Source organism: Falco naumanni, chromosome 10, assembly GCF_017639655.2.
Source record: "Falco naumanni isolate bFalNau1 chromosome 10, bFalNau1.pat, whole genome shotgun sequence".
Lineage (NCBI taxonomy): Eukaryota > Metazoa > Chordata > Aves > Falconiformes > Falconidae > Falco > Falco naumanni.
Genome location: NC_054063.1, coordinates 37106995 through 37127209, shown reverse-complemented (window position 1 = coordinate 37127209; position 20215 = coordinate 37106995). Strand labels below are relative to the sequence as shown.

Here is a 20215-nt window from a genome sequence, read left to right as displayed (position 1 = left end):
ACATGCACAAAGAATTCCTCATTTGCCCATGCTGTCTGAAATCCTGCAAACGCCCGGGCCTGGGTGCATGGCCTTACTAAACCTCACCCAGTCCTGCTGTCCTGGCACATGTGTGTTTTAGCTAAGACTGTCATCGGTCACTGCTGAGCTGCTCCAGCAATGGCACAAGCCCCGTGGCAACAGAGGGAGGTGCAGAGGTGCTGATCATCACCAGCAACAGGGACGCAAGCAGCACCTGCGACTGCCTGGTGCAAGGGCAGCTCTGTGCTGACCTGGAAGGCAGCAGAGCCAGCATGCCGGGATGCTAGTAGCCCCCTCAGCCTGAGAAGAGGCCTTAGGTGAGTGCCCTACCTGTCACATTGCTCTCCAACCACCGCGGACGGCCTCATGGGCAGAGCACTAGACCATGCATGGGCTCCCTGCTGCTGCTCTCCCAGAGGCTCCGAGCAAGCCGAGGTACCCCTTGGTGCTTCGGTTTCTCCTTTTCTCCCACAGGGACAGCACTACTGATTCCCTTTCCTGCCATCAAGGCTGATAAAAGCAAACAACAAGAAGGACTTGGCTGTCTGTATTACCAAAGGAAAACACTGGCAGCTGCCTGCCTTTCTACTCCTTTGTAGATGGTCCCTGCTGGGAGAAGGCAGGCTTGGCCAGGACCTTGGAACCGTGCTCACTTCCCAGTACTAAGTCTGTGGGCAACTGCTTCCACCACCCCTGTGTCTGATTGTATCAGCACAGCATCACGTGCGGGCTCAGCTCCCCCCTTCCCAGGGATCTGGGCAAGTGGCATTTCCATGGGGCTCAAACCCATTGCAGCCGTTCCTGGGTGGCAGTGACACACGTGTGCACAGCAGGCAGCAGAAAGAGAGCTCGCTGCCCTGGGTGCTGCCTGCAGTAGAGCTGAAACCTGGCAGCAAAGAGTACCAAGCGCAGCTTCGCCGAGGCAGAAGGACAGAGATATTTTGGTTTTGGCGGTGGAGCTGGAGAGCGGAGCGGGGTGGTGGCCACGGTACAGGCTTCCTGAGGAAAAGGGAGCGCTGTCTGGGCGCAGGGCTTGGCAGTGGACTTTCCATAATAAGGAAAATATTAGAGGTGCAAAATGAACAGGTAAGTGTGGAGAGAAACGGTTGTCATCAATTTCTGTGTGTCCTACAGACATATGAATAGATCATGGAATGTGGATATGTACCTTTTTTTTTCCTTACAAACACTAATGGAGCATGCAACAGAAATCTTTCCCCCCCTCCTCTCTCTCTCTCTCTCTCTCTCTCTCTAATCCCTTTCCTGCTGGTATGTCAGAGAAAGCTATTTCTGGAATGTGAAATCTAGGTCAAAAAGAAGGAGAAAATCTGAAGGGAATGATAACAGTCTCTCTCCTCAGAGGCCGTATGGGGTCAACTCTGGCTGATACAATTAGCAAAGGGGTCACAGTGGTGCTTTACTCCTCAGCTGTGGCCTCTCATGTGTGGGCTGAACAATGTCTCCTGGCCTGCTCTGTTTTTTGCTTTGCCTTCACACCGCTACTTTTTCCCCACAAAGAAGAAAAGGCCGTGACAGCTGAGAGAGGAGCAGAGCTTGCCTTCCTACCCAGACACCAGCTAATCACCATGCACAGAGGAGGAGGAGGAGGAGGTGGAGAGGGAGCAGGAAGGTCATCCGCACCTATCCCTCACAAGCCAGCAATACGTGACTTTCCCAGAAGCTGTGGAAAATTGTCCCACAGCGAACCAACCCTTGGGGATTTGGTCAGCACAATGCTGCTTTGTGCTGTGGCACTGCATGGAGGTGTGCGGGCACTTTGTCTTTCCTTCACTAAACACAACGTTGCTCCCCCTGCAAGAGCTTCAGTGCTGGGGGACTGGGCTGGGATCTGCCTTCTCCCAGGGCAGGGCAGGGCAGGGTTCCCAGCACAGCAATGCTCCTGGGAGCCATCTCTCTAATTTAGTGATGAAAGGGGGGAAAAAAGCAATACAAAAAGAAGACAGAAAGGAGGTTGGAGGCACAACTGTCACTACTTTGGGGAGTATCTCTCCTAGGTCTCACATCCAGCCTGGGCTTGGCAAAGGTCTGGCATATGGATGGGCACAGGGTGTGTGTAGTAGCCCTGGCAGTTTTTATGGGAGTGCTGGTGGCTTTCAAGGATGAGCCTCATGCCTGGCTCTGGTTGGATCAAGGCTGGGCTGGCCTGAAGGGCTCGACTTTCTTCGAGCTATTTCTTCTCTGGGTTCCCATGCCGGGCTGGGGGTCTGCAGCCGGGGATGCCATCACGGGGTCAGCAGAAAGAACTGGCGAGTTGCTGCTCCCCGGGGCTCACACTCTCAGGGATATCTTAACTATTGGTAAGACAGATCAACAGAGACATCCCAGGCCTGGAGGAGGAGGCAGAGCTGGGTGCCCTGGCCTTCCCGGAAGAGATCTGGGCACAGGATAAGGAGCTGGGCACCTGGGCTTTCTGGGAACAGGCTGCTGAATCCCAGTACAGGATGCTCTAAGTAAGGGTGACGTTACCAGATGGCACAGGGAAGACTGGGAAGAGCTTGCATAGAAACTGGCTTGGTGTGAGCTTTCCCTGCTGTCATGGGTGTGCTGGGTGGAGACTGGGCTGGGGTCTCTGCACTGGGAATTCTCACCTCCTTTTGCTGTGCTTTGCTCATGTCTGCTTTCCTGTTTCCCACGGACTTCAAATATTCAGCTCTATATTGCAAGCAGTCTATTAAGCAAGCAATTCCCAGTGCTGCCTCTAATAAGAAGGAACTGGGGCTGGGGAGCCCTTTGTAATCCTCAGGAGCCAGCATGGCTGTCGGCTGAACGCCTGGCAATTAGATGAATATGTTTCACTGGGGCTTTTGAGTCTCCAGCTTTGCAAAGGCACAAAGCTTTGTTTAAGGTTGATCAAGGGCAGCTCATCATCTGTGTTGCTGGCTGTCAAATGGGAGCTAATTGCCTTGTAATGTGCGAGTGACGCAGGCTTTGTGGGAGGAACTGGCTTGTCAGAGGTGTGACAGCTGTCAAGGTTCTTCCACCCGGCTGTGCTCCCCACACAGACCCAGACTGGCAGCCCTCCGTGAAATGGAGCTTGCTGCACCTCCTCATGCCCTCAGCTGGTGGCTGAATCCCTTTGCTTTGCAATTCAAGCCCCATGCCATCCTCAAAAAATAAGAAGCCTGTGTCAGCCACGTCTTTGCTGCTGCTGGTGCCCCATTTGGGATGTGTCCCTATGGAGAATAAACCCAATCTCTCTCAGGGACTGGGCATGTGATGGGAACAGTTCATCTGGGCTGGTGCATGGATGCTGGTGAAAGATTATCCATGGGAAGGAAACAGGTGAAGGCTGCCAGCTGATTTACCCCAGAGCCCTGCGTGGAGCAGAAGCCATGAGTGACCATTAAACCTGCAGATGACGGTGCACCCACTTCTGTCTGTTGGTCCAGACTGATGACATCAAGCTGAGAGGTACCAGTTTGCTGCTTGGGAGGCCCTTCTCTTACAACACCAACCAATTAAAGCCTCAGTGATGCACATTTGCAGGGGCAACTGAGCCTGGGTGCTGATTAAAGGTGTGACTGTCATCCAGATATGCCTCCTGCCTTCGCCATCACACACATGCACAAACACAGATGCTCCTCTCTGTTCCCCATCCCCTCCATCAAAAATGTTTCCCTCCCCAAGCCCCAGCAGCCAATGCCAAGGGCTGGAGGGTGTTCTGGAAATCAGCAGATCTCTGCTGGGTCACATCAGAGAGAGGTGGCAACCAGTTATTTTGAAAGCCCCCTTCTGTGCTACATCTGCTGTTTCTTTCTGGTGTTAGCCTGGTTTTGCAGCAGTGCTGAGCTCAGCATCAGCTGTACCACCAGCAAGGAGCAGGGGCAGGCTTGCAGGGAGTGGGGTGAGCCAGGGTGGGAAGAGTGTGGGACAGAAGCAGAGTGGAGAGCGCAGTAGGAAGGACGGCTGGGGCTAAGCAAGCAGCCAGACTCTCCCAGAAGATCTCTTCCATTCCCTGCCTCATCCTGTGGGCTTTAACTGTGATGGCCCTGGAGCACAGACCACTGCAGGAGAGATGTGAGGGTACGGGCATGTCTCTGGGTGGGAAGGCCTGGAGCTGGGCACGAGGGCTGCCAGTGCTCCCCTTTCCACTCCCCCCTCTGCTGGGATGTGGTACAGTGTGTCTGTAGTCCCACCATCAGTCCACTCCTGCGCTCCGGCAGCTTTGCCTGTGGCAGAAAGCCTGAGGCTGAACCCCCCGCAGCTCTGTGGTTCGGTGCCAGAGCTCATGGCAAGAGCAACCTGCCCTGCTGGACCTGACCCCAGCATCCCTGTGGGTGACAGGGCTTGCTGTCTGTCTCCATGCCACAGGCAGCACTGTACAGCTCTGGTGAGATGCCAGATTCCTCCTGCCAGCTCTGGTGTCTGCCTGGCATGATGTCTAGGTACCACCATGTCTAGGAGCACCAAGGCATCACCTTTACTAACCAGTTCCCAAAACTGTTCCCAGGATGGGACCTCTCAGCCCCTTGTGCCCGGCTTGAAGCACCGGGGCTGGCCAGGGGCCAAGAAGGACACAGGCTGCCTTGAAGAAAATGATGCACTTTCCCCTCCGCCTCCCCGCCACACACTGCTGGCACTCACTGCTGTTGGTGGGCAGGGTCCTGCTGCCGCTGAGGCTGCCCGCCGGCGGGGGTGAGATGGACCGGACGGAGCCCGTGTCCTCTTCCTGGGAGCATCCCGCCTGGATGGCTCGGAGGTAGCTGTGGCTCCGGGAGCGAAAGTAGCTGGGCAGAGGCAGGTCCAGCACCTCCGCGGCGGCCGACTCGGCCTCGCTGTAGGTAGTGTCGCAGACCACCTCATACTGCTCCCCCAGCTCCGTCTCCGGCACCTGAAGGGGAAGATGGGCAGAGCCAGTCACCCCCTGCCTGCAGGCAGCCCTTTCCCATCCCCTCTCCCTGCAGCCACCCTGCTGCCACGCTGCGTGGTCCCGTTTACGGCAGACAAGACTGGGAGGTGCAGTGGTTGGTGCTGGTGGGATGCAGGATGCTTGGGCTCTCTGCTGAGAGAGAAGAAAGAGGGGACCTTCCTTGGATGCGAGTGGGTCCCTGCTTGTGGAGTAGGAGAGACTTACCGCCACAGTGCCTGTGAAACACCCCCTGTCTCTGATGGAGAGGCTGGGAGAATGTGAGGCTAAAATCCCTGTCCAGCCTGCGACAGGTCCCCCTGCCCCACCAGCACTGGTGGGAGACCCCAGCCTTAGCTGCGAGACCCTGCTAGGGCAGGCGTGCTCCTCCGTGCGGGGAGGTGGCCTGGCACTAGAGCAGGCTGTGGCACAGAGAGCGAAGGTGGGGGGTGCGGGCCACGCTTGACCGGGGACAGGCTGCCTGAACTGGTTCCCAGTGGCCCCGTCAGGAACCAGTCCTAGCCCCATCCCCGGCGGAGGACTGGTGAGGCGTGAGCCAAGCAGGGGCAGCTTTGCTCCCTGCTTCTCCTGCTCCCCCACCTCCCTGCCACCCATGCCCTCAGCCCTGCCCTGCCCTCCAGTAGCAGTGGCTGGCAAAACTTGAACTCAGGAGAGGCTCACCCGTGTTAAACCAGAGCCAGCCCAAAGCAGACTGTCCTGAAATACAGATGAGAGATGCTGAGATTGGCCCTGTTGCCCAGTTCCATCTCTCCTGGCCCTTTCTTTGGCCTCAGGGACCGTATTCCTGCCCAGCACTGGCATGTGAGCTCCACAGGGTTCAGCTCAGAAAGTTCATCAGCTTTTCCCCTAAAACTGACAGTCCCTAACTCCCTTCCAGGGCCAGGGCAATCAAGCTCTCCAGCTGCCCTGCAGTGCCCAGGTCAGGAGCGCTGCTTCCTTCTCTTCTTCTTTCTCCTTCTCCTTCTCCTTTTTCTCCTCCTCCTGCTCTTCTCCTGCCGCTGGCCCCAGGTATGGGCTGACCCCACAGCCTGCCTCGCACCCTGTCGTGGGTGTCCAGGCTGACCCGAGAAAGCTCCATGAGGAAGGAAGAGGGGAAATGCCAGCGGGACGGTACCTGCTCTCCATGGGTAAATATCTGAGGGATAAGTGAGGGGGGTCCAAAGATCTGGAAGAAAGAGGTGGAGAAGGTTAAAGGCCAAGAATGGGGGAGCCCCTCACACAGACAGCCATTGCACAGGGACCGAGGACGAGGGGAGCAGATGGCCTGTGCCCTAGTGCCACTGCTGCTGACAGTTCGTTACAAACTTCAGAGCTCATAAGATGCCAAGCAAGATGCCGCACAGGCCTCTCAGACAGCGGCACAAACATGGCATGGCAAAGCTCCACGGGACACCTCCCAGACGGAGAGAAGCTGCTGCTGTGTTCAGCCTGTTATATGCACCATATATCAATATATATACACAGGGCACACTTGGGACACACAATGCTGGGACACCCCTTGGCACACATGGGTTGCCTGCAGCTGCTGGACAAGGGCTGGTGTGGCTCCCAGTTAGCACCTCTGCGAAGTCCTCAGTGTTGGCCAGCACCTCGCCAGGTGCCAGGAGCCAGATGGGTCTCTGCCGAGAGAGCCGGGGTGGATGGGCAAGCTGAGTGCTCCACCTTGGGGAGACTGTCCTTCACCCTGATGGGGCTGGGCTGGCCACTTCGCTGCTCTCTCCTCTGTCCGCACACCAGGAAGAAGCCACACGGAAGCGATGCTGCCTGCTCTCCATAGCAAAGCCACGGCACACGCTAGGCATAAGGACAGAGGCCTGACAGACACTGCACTGCCTGTGGGGAGGAATGCCTTCTCCTCCTCTCCACCCCACCTGCAGAACACATCCACCCTATGAGCTCTGCCCTGGGCGAGCTGCCCAAGGTGACCCATCTTGGGAAGAAACCAGGTTCAAAATGCACCCTGTGGAGAGGCTTGGCTCTGGAGACTGGCCCTGGCCCCTCTGCACAGGGCACGGCTCACAGTGTGAATACACAGTGTTGGGGGTCCCCAGCTGGCTCTCTTTGGCTGCTGATCCCCTTGGTGTGACAGGTGGACGCTGATGTGTGCACCCAGTGAACCCTGGAATTCCAGAGGTTTGCAAGGTGGAGGTCAGCTGGACAAAACCAAGTGGAGTGGACTTGCCTTTTGGAGCTGGGGATGCTTCTGTGTGGGAGGACACTAGGGTCTTGCCCAGCAAGGAAGCTGTTGGAGGTCACACAAAAATGAGGGCAGAGGAGGAATGAACTCTGGCACTGGATGGAAGGGCAGGTCAGACGTGCCAGAGGATGAGAGCAGCACACACTGGTGGCTGTACCAGCTCCATCCTGGATCAACAGATAGGCAGTTTGTGGAAGGCCTCCAAATCCCAGCTCAGCTGCAACTAAACTCTCTGATTTGGAGGAAAGCGGGCAGAGCGCACGTGACGACAGCAGCCCCAGGCTTGGGCAGGCACTGTGGCAGTCGCCGTGCCCCCAGCATCACAGTGCGACCAGTCTGGCTCTGGGGCATTTGCCTGGGCAACTCCTGGCGTGTCGTGGGCTGCTCAGACACTCCAGCTCCAAGAACCTTCTGATCTCTTCATGGGGGTGCTGCACGCAGCTGCTAAATGGCAGCTTTAGACAGGGAGACAGCCCAGACTCAGCCCACCCATTGTCATCAAGCAGAGACCTGGCTTCAGGCATGGATTTACATGCAAAGGACAAGAATGCGACAGTCCGGACCCCTTCTCTGTGCAATGAGACACCCAGCACATCGCTGTCGAGGTACAAGGAACGAGACTGACCACAAGGAACATGTATGCCCACAAGCAATGCCCCGCACCCTTCCCCAGAGCCTTCCACCAAGGGCTCCAGCTGCTCCACAACAGCAGGAGAAACCAGCCATGGGGCTGGAGAGGCTGGGCTGGGACGGAGGAGGGCTCAGAGCCCCACACGATTAGAGGGGAACATCAGCACGCACTGTGTGATGCCCACTCTGCCGCTGTAACCCCTGCCTTGTGCTGCTGCCCTTGACCGCTGTGCAGAGAGCGGAGCAGCACAGGAGGGGCATGCGTGTGCATGTGTTCCCATGCAGACACGTGTGAACAGAGACGGGACATGACAGAGGCCAGGGTGATAGCAGAATGGCTGGGCAAAGCCTGTGGAGCCATTGCTGCCCTGGGGACCTCCACCTGCATACGTAAGTACAGGCCCCCTGGGGCTGAGATAAGCACACAGGACCTCTGCGAGGGCCTTATCCCAGCATGGTTATTTCCTGGCAGCTGGCTTAGAGCGCTCAGGCCCCGAGCTGCTCCAGAGTAATCCCAAGGGGAAGCATAGCGTGGGGCAGGGAGTTAAACCCAGTTTGCCCTGACTGTATCCTGGAGGCTCCAGGCTGCCATACCCATGGCCGTGGCAGAGTGACTTCAGCTGCACTGGCAGTGCTGGGAGGAGAGCCCTGGGGGTGGGTGGCTGGGTCTGATATGAATAATAATTAAGGAGCTGGCCTTGATACTTTAAAGCTGCCAGAGAATAGCGTATACAACTCCTAGAGTGCAGCCAGTGCCTTATTTTGAAGTGGGAAGAAGACATTCCTCTTTCCTCTCAGCCGGCCCTTTTCTCATGGGGTTGTGTGGGTGCAGCGGGCTCAGCACCCCAGCATCTCACCTGGCTGATGCAACTGGACTCGTTGACGCCGTCAGAGATCTGGTTGTATTCTTCCTCCCAGGCTGGGAACTTCGGAGGTAGGAGGATCTCGACGGAGTCCAGGCGGTCCAGGCTCCTGCCAGCAGAAGAGAGGGTGTGAGGGGTGTCCCCACGGTGGGGGCAGAGCGGGGGCTGTGCTGGAGCTGCCACCCTGCCAGGAGAGCCAACCCACCCCTGGCTGCAGCATCCTCTGCCAGGCACAGGCACACATGGCAGCACGGGGACAATGCTGGGCACCAAGCCCACTGCTCAGCCCCTGTTGCAGCTCCTGGAGAAGAAGGAAGCACCGTCTCACCTTGCTGGAAGGATGGGAGGGATGTGGGAGGAAGAGGAGGGATGTGGGAAGGATGAGGTTGCCCTGTTCTTCTATTCCACCATGAAACCCTGCGTGAAGGAGTCCTTGTCACAGACCAGGTGGAGGACATGGTTAGCCATGCCAGCCTGGGTGAGCCGTGAGGACTCTTCCTCCTGAGTTGCCCATGGTGCTGTTTCCTCCATGTCTGACAGGGCCAGGGGTGCACAGGGAGCCTGGGGGACTGTGAAGCTGAGGGCAGGGTGCGTCCCAGCTGGGCAGGAGCCCTGTGCGGCCTGTGGACCTCCAGGGAGGACCGTGGCACCTCCTGAGTCTCCATCCTGGGGTGTGATGAGAGCGGGGAGTAGCCTCTTTGCCAGGGGTGATGGAGGGGACACCCCAGGGGACCCACCGCTGAGTGGCCGAGGGCAACGTGGTGCCCCGAGCGCCAGGCTACCTGTTTGTTGCCTTGTTTCCCTCGGTCTGAGAGGGCTCTGTCCGCGAGCTCCTCGCACACCCGTGGTGCGACTCGGGCGCGTCCCGGCGCAGGTGGTGTCACCGCCAGCCTCCCTGCGCCCACACGGCTGCCTGCGCCCTGCCCCGCCATCGCAGCCTGCCCGTGGGGAACCCAGCCGAAAGGCAGGCAGAGACCCCCTCACGGGGACAGACGGCGTGTCGCCCCCCTGTCGCTCGCCCCGGCTCGGGCTGGCGCTGTCCCTGCAGCCCCCCGCCCCGAACGGCTGACGCTGCCCGGGGACGGCCGCGGCAGGGAGAGCGGGGCCTCGGCGGGGGCCGGCACGGGGCTGTGCCAGGCACGGGGACCCCGCGGCGGTCCCAAGGAGGTGGCCCCGCAGCGCCAGAGGCCCCGGCACCCAGCAAGCCCCGCGGTGGGGCCGGGCGGGCGGGCGGCAGGTGGCAGCCGTGCCCTCGCTCCGGCGCGGCTGGGCGGGCGCTGCCGGGGCCGGCGGCCGGGACGCGAAGTCCCTGCTGGAGCGCAGCGCTCAGGGCTGCCCAGCACCCTCCTTCCCAGGCAGGATCCTGCCCGACAGCAAACCTCCTGCTGGGGACCCAGCGCTGGCAGCGACGCCCAGCCCTGCCCTCGCCCCTCGCCCCTCGCCCACGCCGCTGCACCCCCGGCGGCCAGCTCAGACACCCTGCCCCGAGTCAGCCCCTTCCCCAAAGCTGCCCGCCCGCGGGCTACGGCCCGGCCCCCGCAGCCCAGGTAAGCTCAGACCCTGCTGGACGTGACCTGAAGGGACAACGAGCACAAGCGAGGAGGAACGTCAGTCACTCGGCTTGAGTGTTTTGCATCAGAGACCCCTGGACCCAACTCTGCTCCCCCTGAGGCGGACGTGAGGGCAGGGAACGGGGATGGATTCAGAGCAGGCATTTCCAGAGCTCCACACAGTTAATTTTGTCACCATCTCTCAGCAGAAAGCAGCATCTGGTCTGCAATCTGAAGCCACCATGAGGGGTCTCCACACCTCCTGCTGCACCCTTACTTCCTCCTGGCTCTGTCTGCTGAACATCAGCCGGTCACCCACAGTGGCTCCCGACTCCTCCTGCCCCTCTGTGCTGCTCGCATCCTCCCAAGCCACAGTGTCTGAAACACTGGCAGCCTGTTACAGCCCCTGGGTACTTGTCCTGGCAAGCGGAGGAGCTGGTGAGGATGCTCGACAGCATCAATTTCAGTCAGGCGGTCCACACAGACCCCATCCTGCGAGGACCAGCCTCTTGACCCAGCAAGCCTTTGCTGTGCCCCCCTTGCTCTGCTGTTCATCTGGCTCAGGCCACTCTGGGTCTTCCTCCCTCAATACCTGGTCCCAGACCTCTTAGCTCATCTCTCCTGGCCTCAGGATATTCCCCAGCCTAGTGAGCCAGTGGGGCACTTTCTGGCTAGTCCCACGGTCCCTGGGACACCCGTGGAGGCAAAGCAGATGGCACAGTCCCAGTAGCCTGTGGGCTGTGTGCCAAGTGTCCTCAGTCGCGCTGGCTGAGCATCTTCCATGTCTAAATAGCATCATGGGGTTGGGATCTTTGCACTCCCTCGGAGGAGCAGATGCTTACAGGGGAAATCCACACAGCTCCATCAAAGGAGTGCCCTCCCCATCACTGAGGGGACAGGGACATGGAACAGGCTCCTAACACCAGAGCTAACCCTGTGGGCTGTCTGAGCTGGGGTGCAGGAGCCCTTCAGGGCTTGGGTCCCCACATGGGTTCTCCATGTAGGTGCTGCTGGCTAGACCCCAAGGACTGCTTCTGGTGTGGCCCCTGGGGACCTGTGCAGAGCTCCCAGAGGAGCTCCAGCATTACCTTTGTGTGGTGCTCTGCTCACTCAGGGACTGTTGGGTGGCCTTGAGGTAACTCTGCCTCCGAGCTGCAGTTTTCGGGGATGGTTTGGGGCTGGTTTCTGAGTCTTCACTATCATCATCCCCCATGGCTTTGATGTAACTCCCGCTCCGCATGCGCCGGCACGGGATCTCACTGTCTTTGTCCCGAGACAGCGTGTTGTTCCACTCCCCCTGAGGCACCTGCAAGAGTAAGGGGAGCATGAGCAGATGTGAGGGACGGCACCTCTGGGACCAGCAGGTTCATGGGGACTTGGGGGGATCAGTGGCAAGGACAACTGTTGGACCCTCAGCTGGAGTGTAGTGGGAATGGGCAATGCAATTCCTTTCCAACCCTCCCTTACCGGTTCATGCCAGGCAGCCCTGTGTTTGATTGCTGCTGTTTTAGCACATCTACCCACAGCCATTCACCCCACCGCCACTGCAGACCACCTTCACGCTGGACCATGCTTACACGGTTGATGCAAGCTGCACAATGCCAGGCACGGGGAGGGAAGAGTCTCACCAGATTTGTGCTGGGCACTGGGATAGGAGTGACACACGGCTGTTTGATGCAAAGCCCATGCTCATTTCATATAAAGTGCACACACTGTTCAGGCCAAGGCGATCAAGAGCTGTTGTATATGAGGACCTGTGCATCAGAGCTCAGATCTTCACTAGGTCCGACACCTTTTAAGGTTTCTGAGCTGGACGGGACTCTCAGTGGCTGAAATTCATCTCTGAAGCCAAGCCAGGCCCTCACAAGTCCCTCTAGAGCAGTTTGGGCATGCAGACCTTGTGTTGGCCTCCCTGCACAGAGCTGAGTCGTACCTTGTGCAAGAAAAGCATTTCTAACTTCACTGAAGTGACAGCTTTGCAATTAATTTAAGGCAGACATGGTCACTTGTTCCCTCATTAGAGACGGGTGAGCTGATGTTTCCGCTGGAGGCCTGAAGCACTGAGCACCCGAATTAACCAACACCACTGCCTGCTGCCCTATGAAGGGCTTGGGTAGGTGACCAGAGGCACAGCTGGGTGCCTGGCCGGCAGCAGAGCCAGACACCTGGCCAGGATTGATCGGGACAAGAGCCACACGCGGTGTGTGATGGGCCAGGAGAAAGATGGGGCAAACTGAGTTGCCAGGAGCAAGCTCTGGTTTCATGTCTGATGTGGTTTGTAGTTGGCCTTTGACCTGCCCTTGAGCTGAGGAGACGTGGGCAAGGAAAAGCAAGGGAAGATGTGAGGAATGCAGTGATGTGCAATCCATGCAGACCCTGGGACAGCCCGAGGTCCCCCGGGCTGCTGCGGGATGCAGGCTGGCTGGGGAGTGCCATGGGGAGCAGTGAAGGGTCTTGCACTGAGCACAGCTTGTGCTGCCCAGAATATCCATGCTGATTTTGCTAGATGAGATCTTGGACTTGTCCAGCTCCCCAGGGCGCTGTGGGATTAATCAGCCAGTGTTTATATAGTGCTCTGGGGATGCGCAGGGCTGTGCTGCAGCTAACTGTGATGAGCCAGAGCTGTCAAGCGCTGCATGGTTCCCATTCCCCTCCTTGTTCACAGCAGGCATGTTCTGTGGGAGCCAGAGCTGGCCTGAGGGTGCTGTCTGCTGCTGCTGGGGTGCAGCATCTTCAGATGAGCTTCAGATCTGCAGGTACCGGCTTCTTGTTCTCCTGAGAGGGCCTGGGGCGTGCCAGATGCAGGCTCAGTTCACGCCAACAGCTTAGCTGGCGCTGAGGGCTTTCTTCTGCCCAAAGGAGCCGGGGGTTCAGCCCATGTCCTGCCAGCCTGCTGCCTGCTGTGTGTGTTCAGGAGAAGGCAGGGGGTGACCCCAGCGCTATGTGGAGCAGAAACCCAAACAGCCTGTGGGACTGCTTTGGTGGTGGGGCTCCTGCCACCCTGTGTGCCTGTGAGCCAGGACCCATATTACTGGGGGACACGGAACAGAGAGCCAGGGGCATTGTGTTGTCTGTGCATGAGATCCAGGTGGGGACTGACGTGGAGCCAGGCTCACACGTGAAACACAAACCTGGCCAGGCGGGGCTGGGTCTGCAGCCCCTGGCTAAGGAGGTGAGAGTTTGCCAGCAGCCAGGCATGCCAAGCAGGGGCCAGGGAACTTCATGACCATCCCCTGTGAAGTGGGAAATGCTGTATTTTGTGGGGCAGTGAGAGGTGCTGGGCTCAGCCCAGTGAGCCCAAGGGCAGAGTGGGCATTAAAACCTCGGGCTCTTGCGGCTGCTCTGATGCTGCTGCTTGAGGGCTGGGTCTGCGGGTTGCTCAGCTCTGCCTGGGCTTGTGCATCTGCCTCCTGGCCTTGGGCATTTTCAGTTCTAAGCAAAGCAACACAAAGATAGCATTTTCAGTACGTCTCTGCTGGTGCAGCTTGTCCATGGCAGCATGAACCAAGCACCCCACCCCACAGCACGGCTTGCCCTGTACAACCCTGTCCCTTTCCTACAGACAGCCTCCACCAGCTTCTCCGTGGCATTGTGACAGCTTGCTGGTCCTAACTGAGCTGCTTTGTTTCCCCTTTCCCTTGCCTCTCCTCTACTTTGCACCTTGGCAAAGGCAGCAAGAAGCAAAGCTGCTCTTAAGGTGCTCCACATTCCAGTTTAGCAGCATCAAGGGGAAGGCAGATACTTGGCAGGACACCCTTTGAATCTGCTGCCCCACTTCGGAGCGTGTCCTGCCTCTGCCCGCAGGGTCCACAGGGACTCTGTCAGCTCTTGCTCCTATGGGACAGAGTGCAGGACAAGTGTTTCAGAAGTGCTACACCTGAAAAGACAAATAGGTGCCCTTCAGGATCTTCGAAAGCAGCGCAGGTACTTGAGGTGCTGTTCAGGATCGTGCAGGGTGCTTCTCTGCCCCTGCAGGCACCTGAGGATGTGAGGAGCCTGTTCCACAGTCTCCAAAGCTCTGTGATGGGGTTGAAGAGCCACAAGCACTTCCTGCTGCCAAGGGACAGACCTTGACGGTGGTCAGTGCAGCACCTCAATGGCAGTGACTTTTCTGGCAGTTGAGACCCTGGGCTCTGGACACAGACATGTACTACAGAAAGGACAAAGTGGAGATGGGGGCTGCCTTCTGCTGCACCTAGCGCTGGCACAGAGAAACTCAGGAGGTTCCTCACAGGCAGTGGGAGCCTTGCTGCTCTTCATGCCGGTCTCACAGATGCAGGATTCGCTCTGCCCATGGTGGTTCTGTTGGTGTTTTGGAGGATGCCCAGGTCGAGAGCCTTCATAGGTAGCTGATGGCACAGAGGGCTTGGGGATCCACCCTGCCCAGCGGCTGCACAGGAGGGGAGGAGCGGACAGCAGAGATGCTCTGCCAAGCTTCAGGATGTGACCCCCCCTTTCTGCCTGGTCTGTGTGGTGGCCCGTGGTGCAGGCATGCGGGATTCAGGCACGTGCCCACCCCACGTGGCTGGGCTCCACTGATGCCATCCTGCCACAACACCGTGTGTGGCAAAGCAGCAGTGCCTTCTGGCTCTTCTGCTCTCCATGTCAGAGCTGAGCGTGGAGGGAGAAGGAAAGAAAGGGGCACACAGAGGTTTCCCCCATCTTAACTCTGCCTGGGGCATTCCCCAGTCACCTAGAACATTAATGGGGGGAGAGAGGAGGGAAGGGGAAAACTCCGGTGCAGGGGCGAGAGAGCTGCACTGCTGCCATTGTTTCGGTGAGGTCTGGGGGAAGAGAGACACAGAGCAAACAGGGTTTCCATTCACACACGTGCCAGCTCTGACATGCAGCCCAGCCTTGTCACACACAGACATGCACCACACATGAACGCGCCTGGTGAGGCGCCCGTGGGATGCAGGGTGCACGTGCCATGCAGCCAGGCACCAGTGCAGAGACTGAGCCCAATGTGGGTACACTGGTGCTCCCTCCAGGGCTGGATCCCTCGTGGTGTCCTGAGGGCTATGTGTGGTCTCAGGCAAGAAAGCAAGCTGGAGCTCCGGCTGCCCCATCTGTCCTTTTGGCAGGGCACCCTCTGGGAAGGACCTGGGCTGTGTTTCCTTGCCCCGTGGGAGCATTGTGGGGCTGGCATGAGGGCAGCCAGCATCTGTGGAGTGGCCAGCACTGAACTGGCCACCCACTCCTGATTGCAAATTTATTTTGGGGGATAGTGAAGATTAATGAAGCTCTGGTGCAGTCTGACTGTAAAGTGGGGCTGGGCCGGCTAATCTGGATGATGCACCAGGCTAATGGTGCCTGCGGTATGATTCTGTCCCCTGGGAGCCCCAACACTGCCTGTCCCTTCGATGGGTATCCATGGACATGGGTCTAAGTCTGTGCCAGGGGCAGAAACGCTGCTCAGCCCTGCCTGCCCCTGTTCACCCCCTGTCTGGGGCACCCCTCACTCCAAGGAGCTTCTTGGCCATTGGGAACCTGACCCCTCAGTCTCTTCCCTTCCATCACCCACCGCACATGGGGCCCATGGTGGGGAGGGGAGAACAGAGGACTGTCCCTTCCTGGGGACTCTGCTCTAAGGACAGTGCTGTGTCACCTTGGGGTGCCCCTGAGAAACCCCCTGCCCTGATGGGACAGGGCTGGACCTGAAACTGGGTGATCACCCACTCTCAGCTCCAATGTCTGGGTCTGGAAAAATCACATGGACCCCTGACAGCCCCCACTGAACCCCAGGACTACCCAGAGCCTGCAAATGGGGCAGAGGAGGTGAACAGTTTTGGGGGCTTACACCAGCCTGAAGGCTGGGGGGTCCTGTTTGTCCTCCTCCCACTCCCCCTGCCCTCCCTCATGCCAGAAGGGCACTTCTCCACCGCTGGGACCCACCAGGCACATCTGCCTTGCAGCAGCCCTGTGCAGGGCCTCCGTGCCCCTCAAGCACCGGGCTCTGTGGGCAGGCAGATGCACATGGTCTCTCACCATGGTACAAGCAGGGAGTGGGCTTGTCCTGCTCCAGGGGGGAGCAGGTGGCAGGGGACACGTGACCTTGCAAAAGGACATTTCCCACACACTGGGCTCCAGAGGTGACCTCTCCATTGCCAACTTAGTCCCCTTCCCACACTGGGGAGGGGTCTGGCTACAGTCGCCCCGTCCTACTCCAAGGGTCCTGAGCCCTGTGCCCTGCCCTTGGCAACTCACATTGGCAGCTGGGGGCCAGGTCAGCCCGAGCATCCATAACCTGTCAGCTTGCAGAGGCACCGAGCATCATCCATGTTTTCTGGACTGGGTGCCCAGTGTCTTGGCTTTGGTGGCAAGATGCTGCTGGCCACAGGGGCTGCACACCCTGGCATCCCCCAGTGCCCCTCCAGCCATGCCACTGGTGGCTGCCAGCTGCTCCCTGCCCAGGCTGGTGCTCTTGAGTCTGGTGGTCCAGGCTGCCGACACTGTCTGGTGGTCCCAGGAGGGTCAGGGCAGGGAGGGAGCTGGGTAAAAAGCTTCCCCTCAAAACAAGATCCCTACCTGGCCGCTGCCTGCGTCGGTCGGCCCGGGGCTGAGGGGCTGGTCCCACCTCCGCGGGGGCTCGCTCGGCTGCAGCGGGGTGGCACCCGTGTCCTCCCAGCCGAGTGGTGGGGCTGCCCAGCTGCTGGCCGGGCTCACGCCACCCAGCTGTGCCCACAGCCCTCCGTCAGGCTGTCGAGAAACGGAGGCTCATTACATGCGCGGGGAATAACGAGCAGGGCAGTCTCGTCCCCCCAGCGTGGCCAAACCCCAGAAGACAAGGGGCCGCCAGGGCTGCACTCGGTGCCCGGGGCTGCCTGCGCTGGGCTCTGCCGCCGCACCCAGGGGGGGATCCGTGCCGGCGCATGTTTTGTCTGCAGTTCTTTCACCTCCTAATGCTTAACTGGAAGGATTGGGGCAAAGAAAAAAAAAAGCAGGCCGGGAACATTTTTTCTGATGACATTCCTGATGCAGTAAGTCCCTCTGAAATTTGATTTGCAGCTGTGGCTGGCAAGGTATTGGAAGCAGAGTGTGCTTCGGTGATTCATCGCTCTTTAAAGCTTCTAAGCCTGCTGGTCACAGCCACGGAGCCCATGACACCTTTACATTAAAAAGGATGCTGGAGATTTACATACATAGACTAGTCCCCTCCTTTCCCCATGCAGGCCTGGCTTATTTATCTTCATTCCTCTCTCTAGGGCACAACGAGATTTACGTTCCTCAAGCGCCGCTTTTTGAAACAGCCCCAGTGACCTGGCGCTCTCGGTGATGGCCCGGGGGGGGGGGGGGGGGGGGGCGGTTTTCAAACCAGCATTAGCCATGCAGGCTTCTGCCATGCAAGCGGGGCGGCTGACACTGCCCTCCTGGCCCCACCGCCCTGCCCCGTGTGCGGGCGAGCAGCGAAGGCAGCCATGCCTGCAGAGCTGCAGGTCCTACCAGGGCTCCGGGGAAGCTCTGCAGAGCAGGGCTCACTGGGCACGCCGGCACATCCTTGTGATGCATGGATATAAGGGGTTAAGCATTAGTTATTACTGGTGGCCTTCAGACTGTGAGATGGCAGCGGTGCTTCGCCTGGAGGCTGGGGAGCTGTCTGGGTGGGATGCGAGCCACAGCCCCTCGGCATGCCCGGCTGCCTGGGCACCGAGTGGAAACAGCTACATGTGGGCAGCTACGTGCCTGGCTGCCCAAGGGTCTAGCCCACCACAGCAAGGTCTGGGTGGGCAGTGGGGGTGTGCTGGGGTCCCACACCAAATGAGGATCACAGCAGAGAGTGCCACGGCTCTGCGGTGTGTGTGAGCACATCACTCCTCCCCATGCTGCCCTGGTCCAGCAAGGGGGCTGGGGGGTCCTGGGACAGCACTGCAGCTGGGGGAGCTGGACCCCACCAGCACCGGTGTCCCCACAGGAGGTGTGGTGGTTTGACCCCGGGGCCTTGGTGAATTTACCCCCCCCCCCGCGCTCTCCTGGCAATGTGATTTGGGGTTGCAGCTGAACCAGCTGGAGCGGTTTGATAGGGTCCACCGGGCAATGGGGAGCCTCCTGCAAGGGCACCCCCTGCCTGCCTGCGCTCCCCCTGTGCCGAGCCAGCATAACCCCCGGCTGCACCCACCTGCAGGTAGTGGTAGGCTAAGTCTTGGTGGCAGGACTTGGATTTCAGCAAGGCTTTGTCGATCGTGGCAGAGGCCTTCTGGCACACTTCCCGGGCATGGCTGAGCGTCAGTGTGGACCAGGAGCCCCTCTTAATGTAGTTGGAGTCATTGTTGATGGGGATATTGGTGCAAGGGGTGACCTTGAGGTCGTTATTGCTCTTGGAGGATTTCAGCATGTGTTCGCTGATGGTATTGTAAGCGTGCATGAAATACTTTGGCTGGCTATGGTCCGGCTGCCGGCCCAGCGTCATGAGGCCCATTGGGTTGCGGTAGCTGCAGGTATCGCTGTCTAAGTTGTCATCTGAGCTCCACCAGCCTGATATGTTAGATCTGCTCCTCCGCTTGGGCTCGGAGGTCTTCGCGCGGTCTTTGCTCTTGCTCCTCCGGTTTTGCTTGGGGTCATCCACCCCCTTCTTGCCGTTTACGTTGCCTTTGGTGGGGCCCTCCAGAGACTGCGACTTGGCAAACAGCTTCTGGACAGAGTGGACAAGGTGCCGGATGCGGCCAGGGCTCTCGCTCCGGTGCTTTGCATCGCTTCTCTGAAACTGGAGGGTGCTAAAGCCGTCTCTGTGGATGGGCAGCTGCTTCTCAAACTGGTCGAGGAGGTTTGCAGGCAGGCGGTTGATTTTAGTGGCTTGGGCATGGCTTGGAAAAGGGTTGTCATCTGGGACCTCGAAGTGGGAGTTGTAATGGATGCGGGGGAAAGTGCTGCTGTTGGAGATCTGGTTGTTGAGTGGAAGGAGACAGTCGCCATGGAGGGTATTCTGGGCTGGGAATCGGGGGTCCATGGTGAAGGAGTCGGTGGGGCTGAGGAGATAAGGATTCCTGTCCTGGGGGGCATAAAGAGAGTCTTGAGGGGAGTCCAGGTTATCGGAGAGGTGGCGGCTTCTGTTATCTCCTAAGCCCTTCATGGTTCCAGTGTTTCCTAGACCATTGCTCAGGGATGGTGCAGCAGAGCCCTTGCAGAGGCACTGACCGTGCTCCCCCGCAGATGTCCCTGCACCTGCAGGAAGAGGACAGATGCTCAGAGCCTGCCAAGAACCTCTTTGGCAGCCCACTCCTCACCAGGGTGTCCCTGTGAGGGCTGTCCCAGCTCTACAAGTAAACGCCACCAAGGCTGAAGGATGAAGGAGAGAAGCAGGACGGGAAGAGAAGGGGCATGAGAGCAGGAGCTGGAGAGAACAGGGTACAGGAGAGGAGGAGGGGAAGGATTCATTGTTTCTAGCTGCAGTTTAAGTGCTTGTGTGTCTCAGTGCTCAAGCACAGGCTGCTTAAACAATGCTGCTGCTATTTTTCTGGTCTCTGCACATGTTTATTTAATAGAGTTCCTTCCCTAGCCAGTAACAAAAGCTAGCAGGGGCACTGCCAGCAAATCACTGCTCCTGTCCCATTTGTTCAGGGGGCTGGAGAAAAACCTGCTGTCAAACACTGCACATGGGCCTTGCCGGAGCCAAGGGAAGTCTGGAGCCGAGCATCCCATCTTCTGCATTATGCTTCGTGTTTCTGTGGTTACTGAATCTCGGAAGGGGGCTGGCAGCCCTGCTCTGTGTATTGCAGCTGCGCTAATGTGATATGATGTCAAACGTCCCCTCTCAAATGAGTGCCCTGGCTTATGGCATGTTTTACCCTGGAGGAAATTGTTTCAGTAGCTATGATGAGAGCAGAGGTGTTTCTGAACACTCAGAGACTGACCTGAGAAGCTGTTTGCTGCTCAGCCGATCTTTCCTGCCTTGCTGCATCGCTCCTGGGGGAGCTGTGTCACCCTCGAGCCTGGCCATCTGCCCCTTGCTATGGTCCTCTGCCGCAGCGAGGGACTGGGGCTGGCCACCCGTGGCCCATCCAGCAGGGACAGGCGTTCCTGCGGGGCAGCTGGGCAAGGCATCCCCTCAGGGCAGGGGAGCTCCTCACAG

The 20215-nt window shown here is 58.7% G+C and overlaps 1 protein-coding gene across 3 annotated transcripts in view; it reads right to left on the bottom strand.

The window, feature by feature from the left end:
* Positions 1-20215, bottom strand: part of DLGAP4 (DLG associated protein 4) — a 207111-nt gene that overhangs the window by 43020 nt on the left and 143876 nt on the right. For 2 of the 3 annotated variants that reach the window (XM_040607891.1, XM_040607888.1), the window contains exons 4-8: positions 18266-19308; positions 16678-16848; positions 11238-11455; positions 8594-8708; positions 4627-4873 (exon numbers count right to left, since the gene is read on the bottom strand). In XM_040607891.1, coding sequence (XP_040463825.1) covers positions 4627-4873; positions 8594-8708; positions 11238-11455; positions 16678-16848; positions 18266-19216 — 1702 coding nt within the window. In that variant the 5' untranslated portion in view covers positions 19217-19308. The remainder of the gene's footprint in view (positions 1-4626; positions 4874-8593; positions 8709-11237; positions 11456-16677; positions 16849-18265; positions 19309-20215) is intronic. The other variant, XM_040607889.1, reaches the window with a different exon arrangement.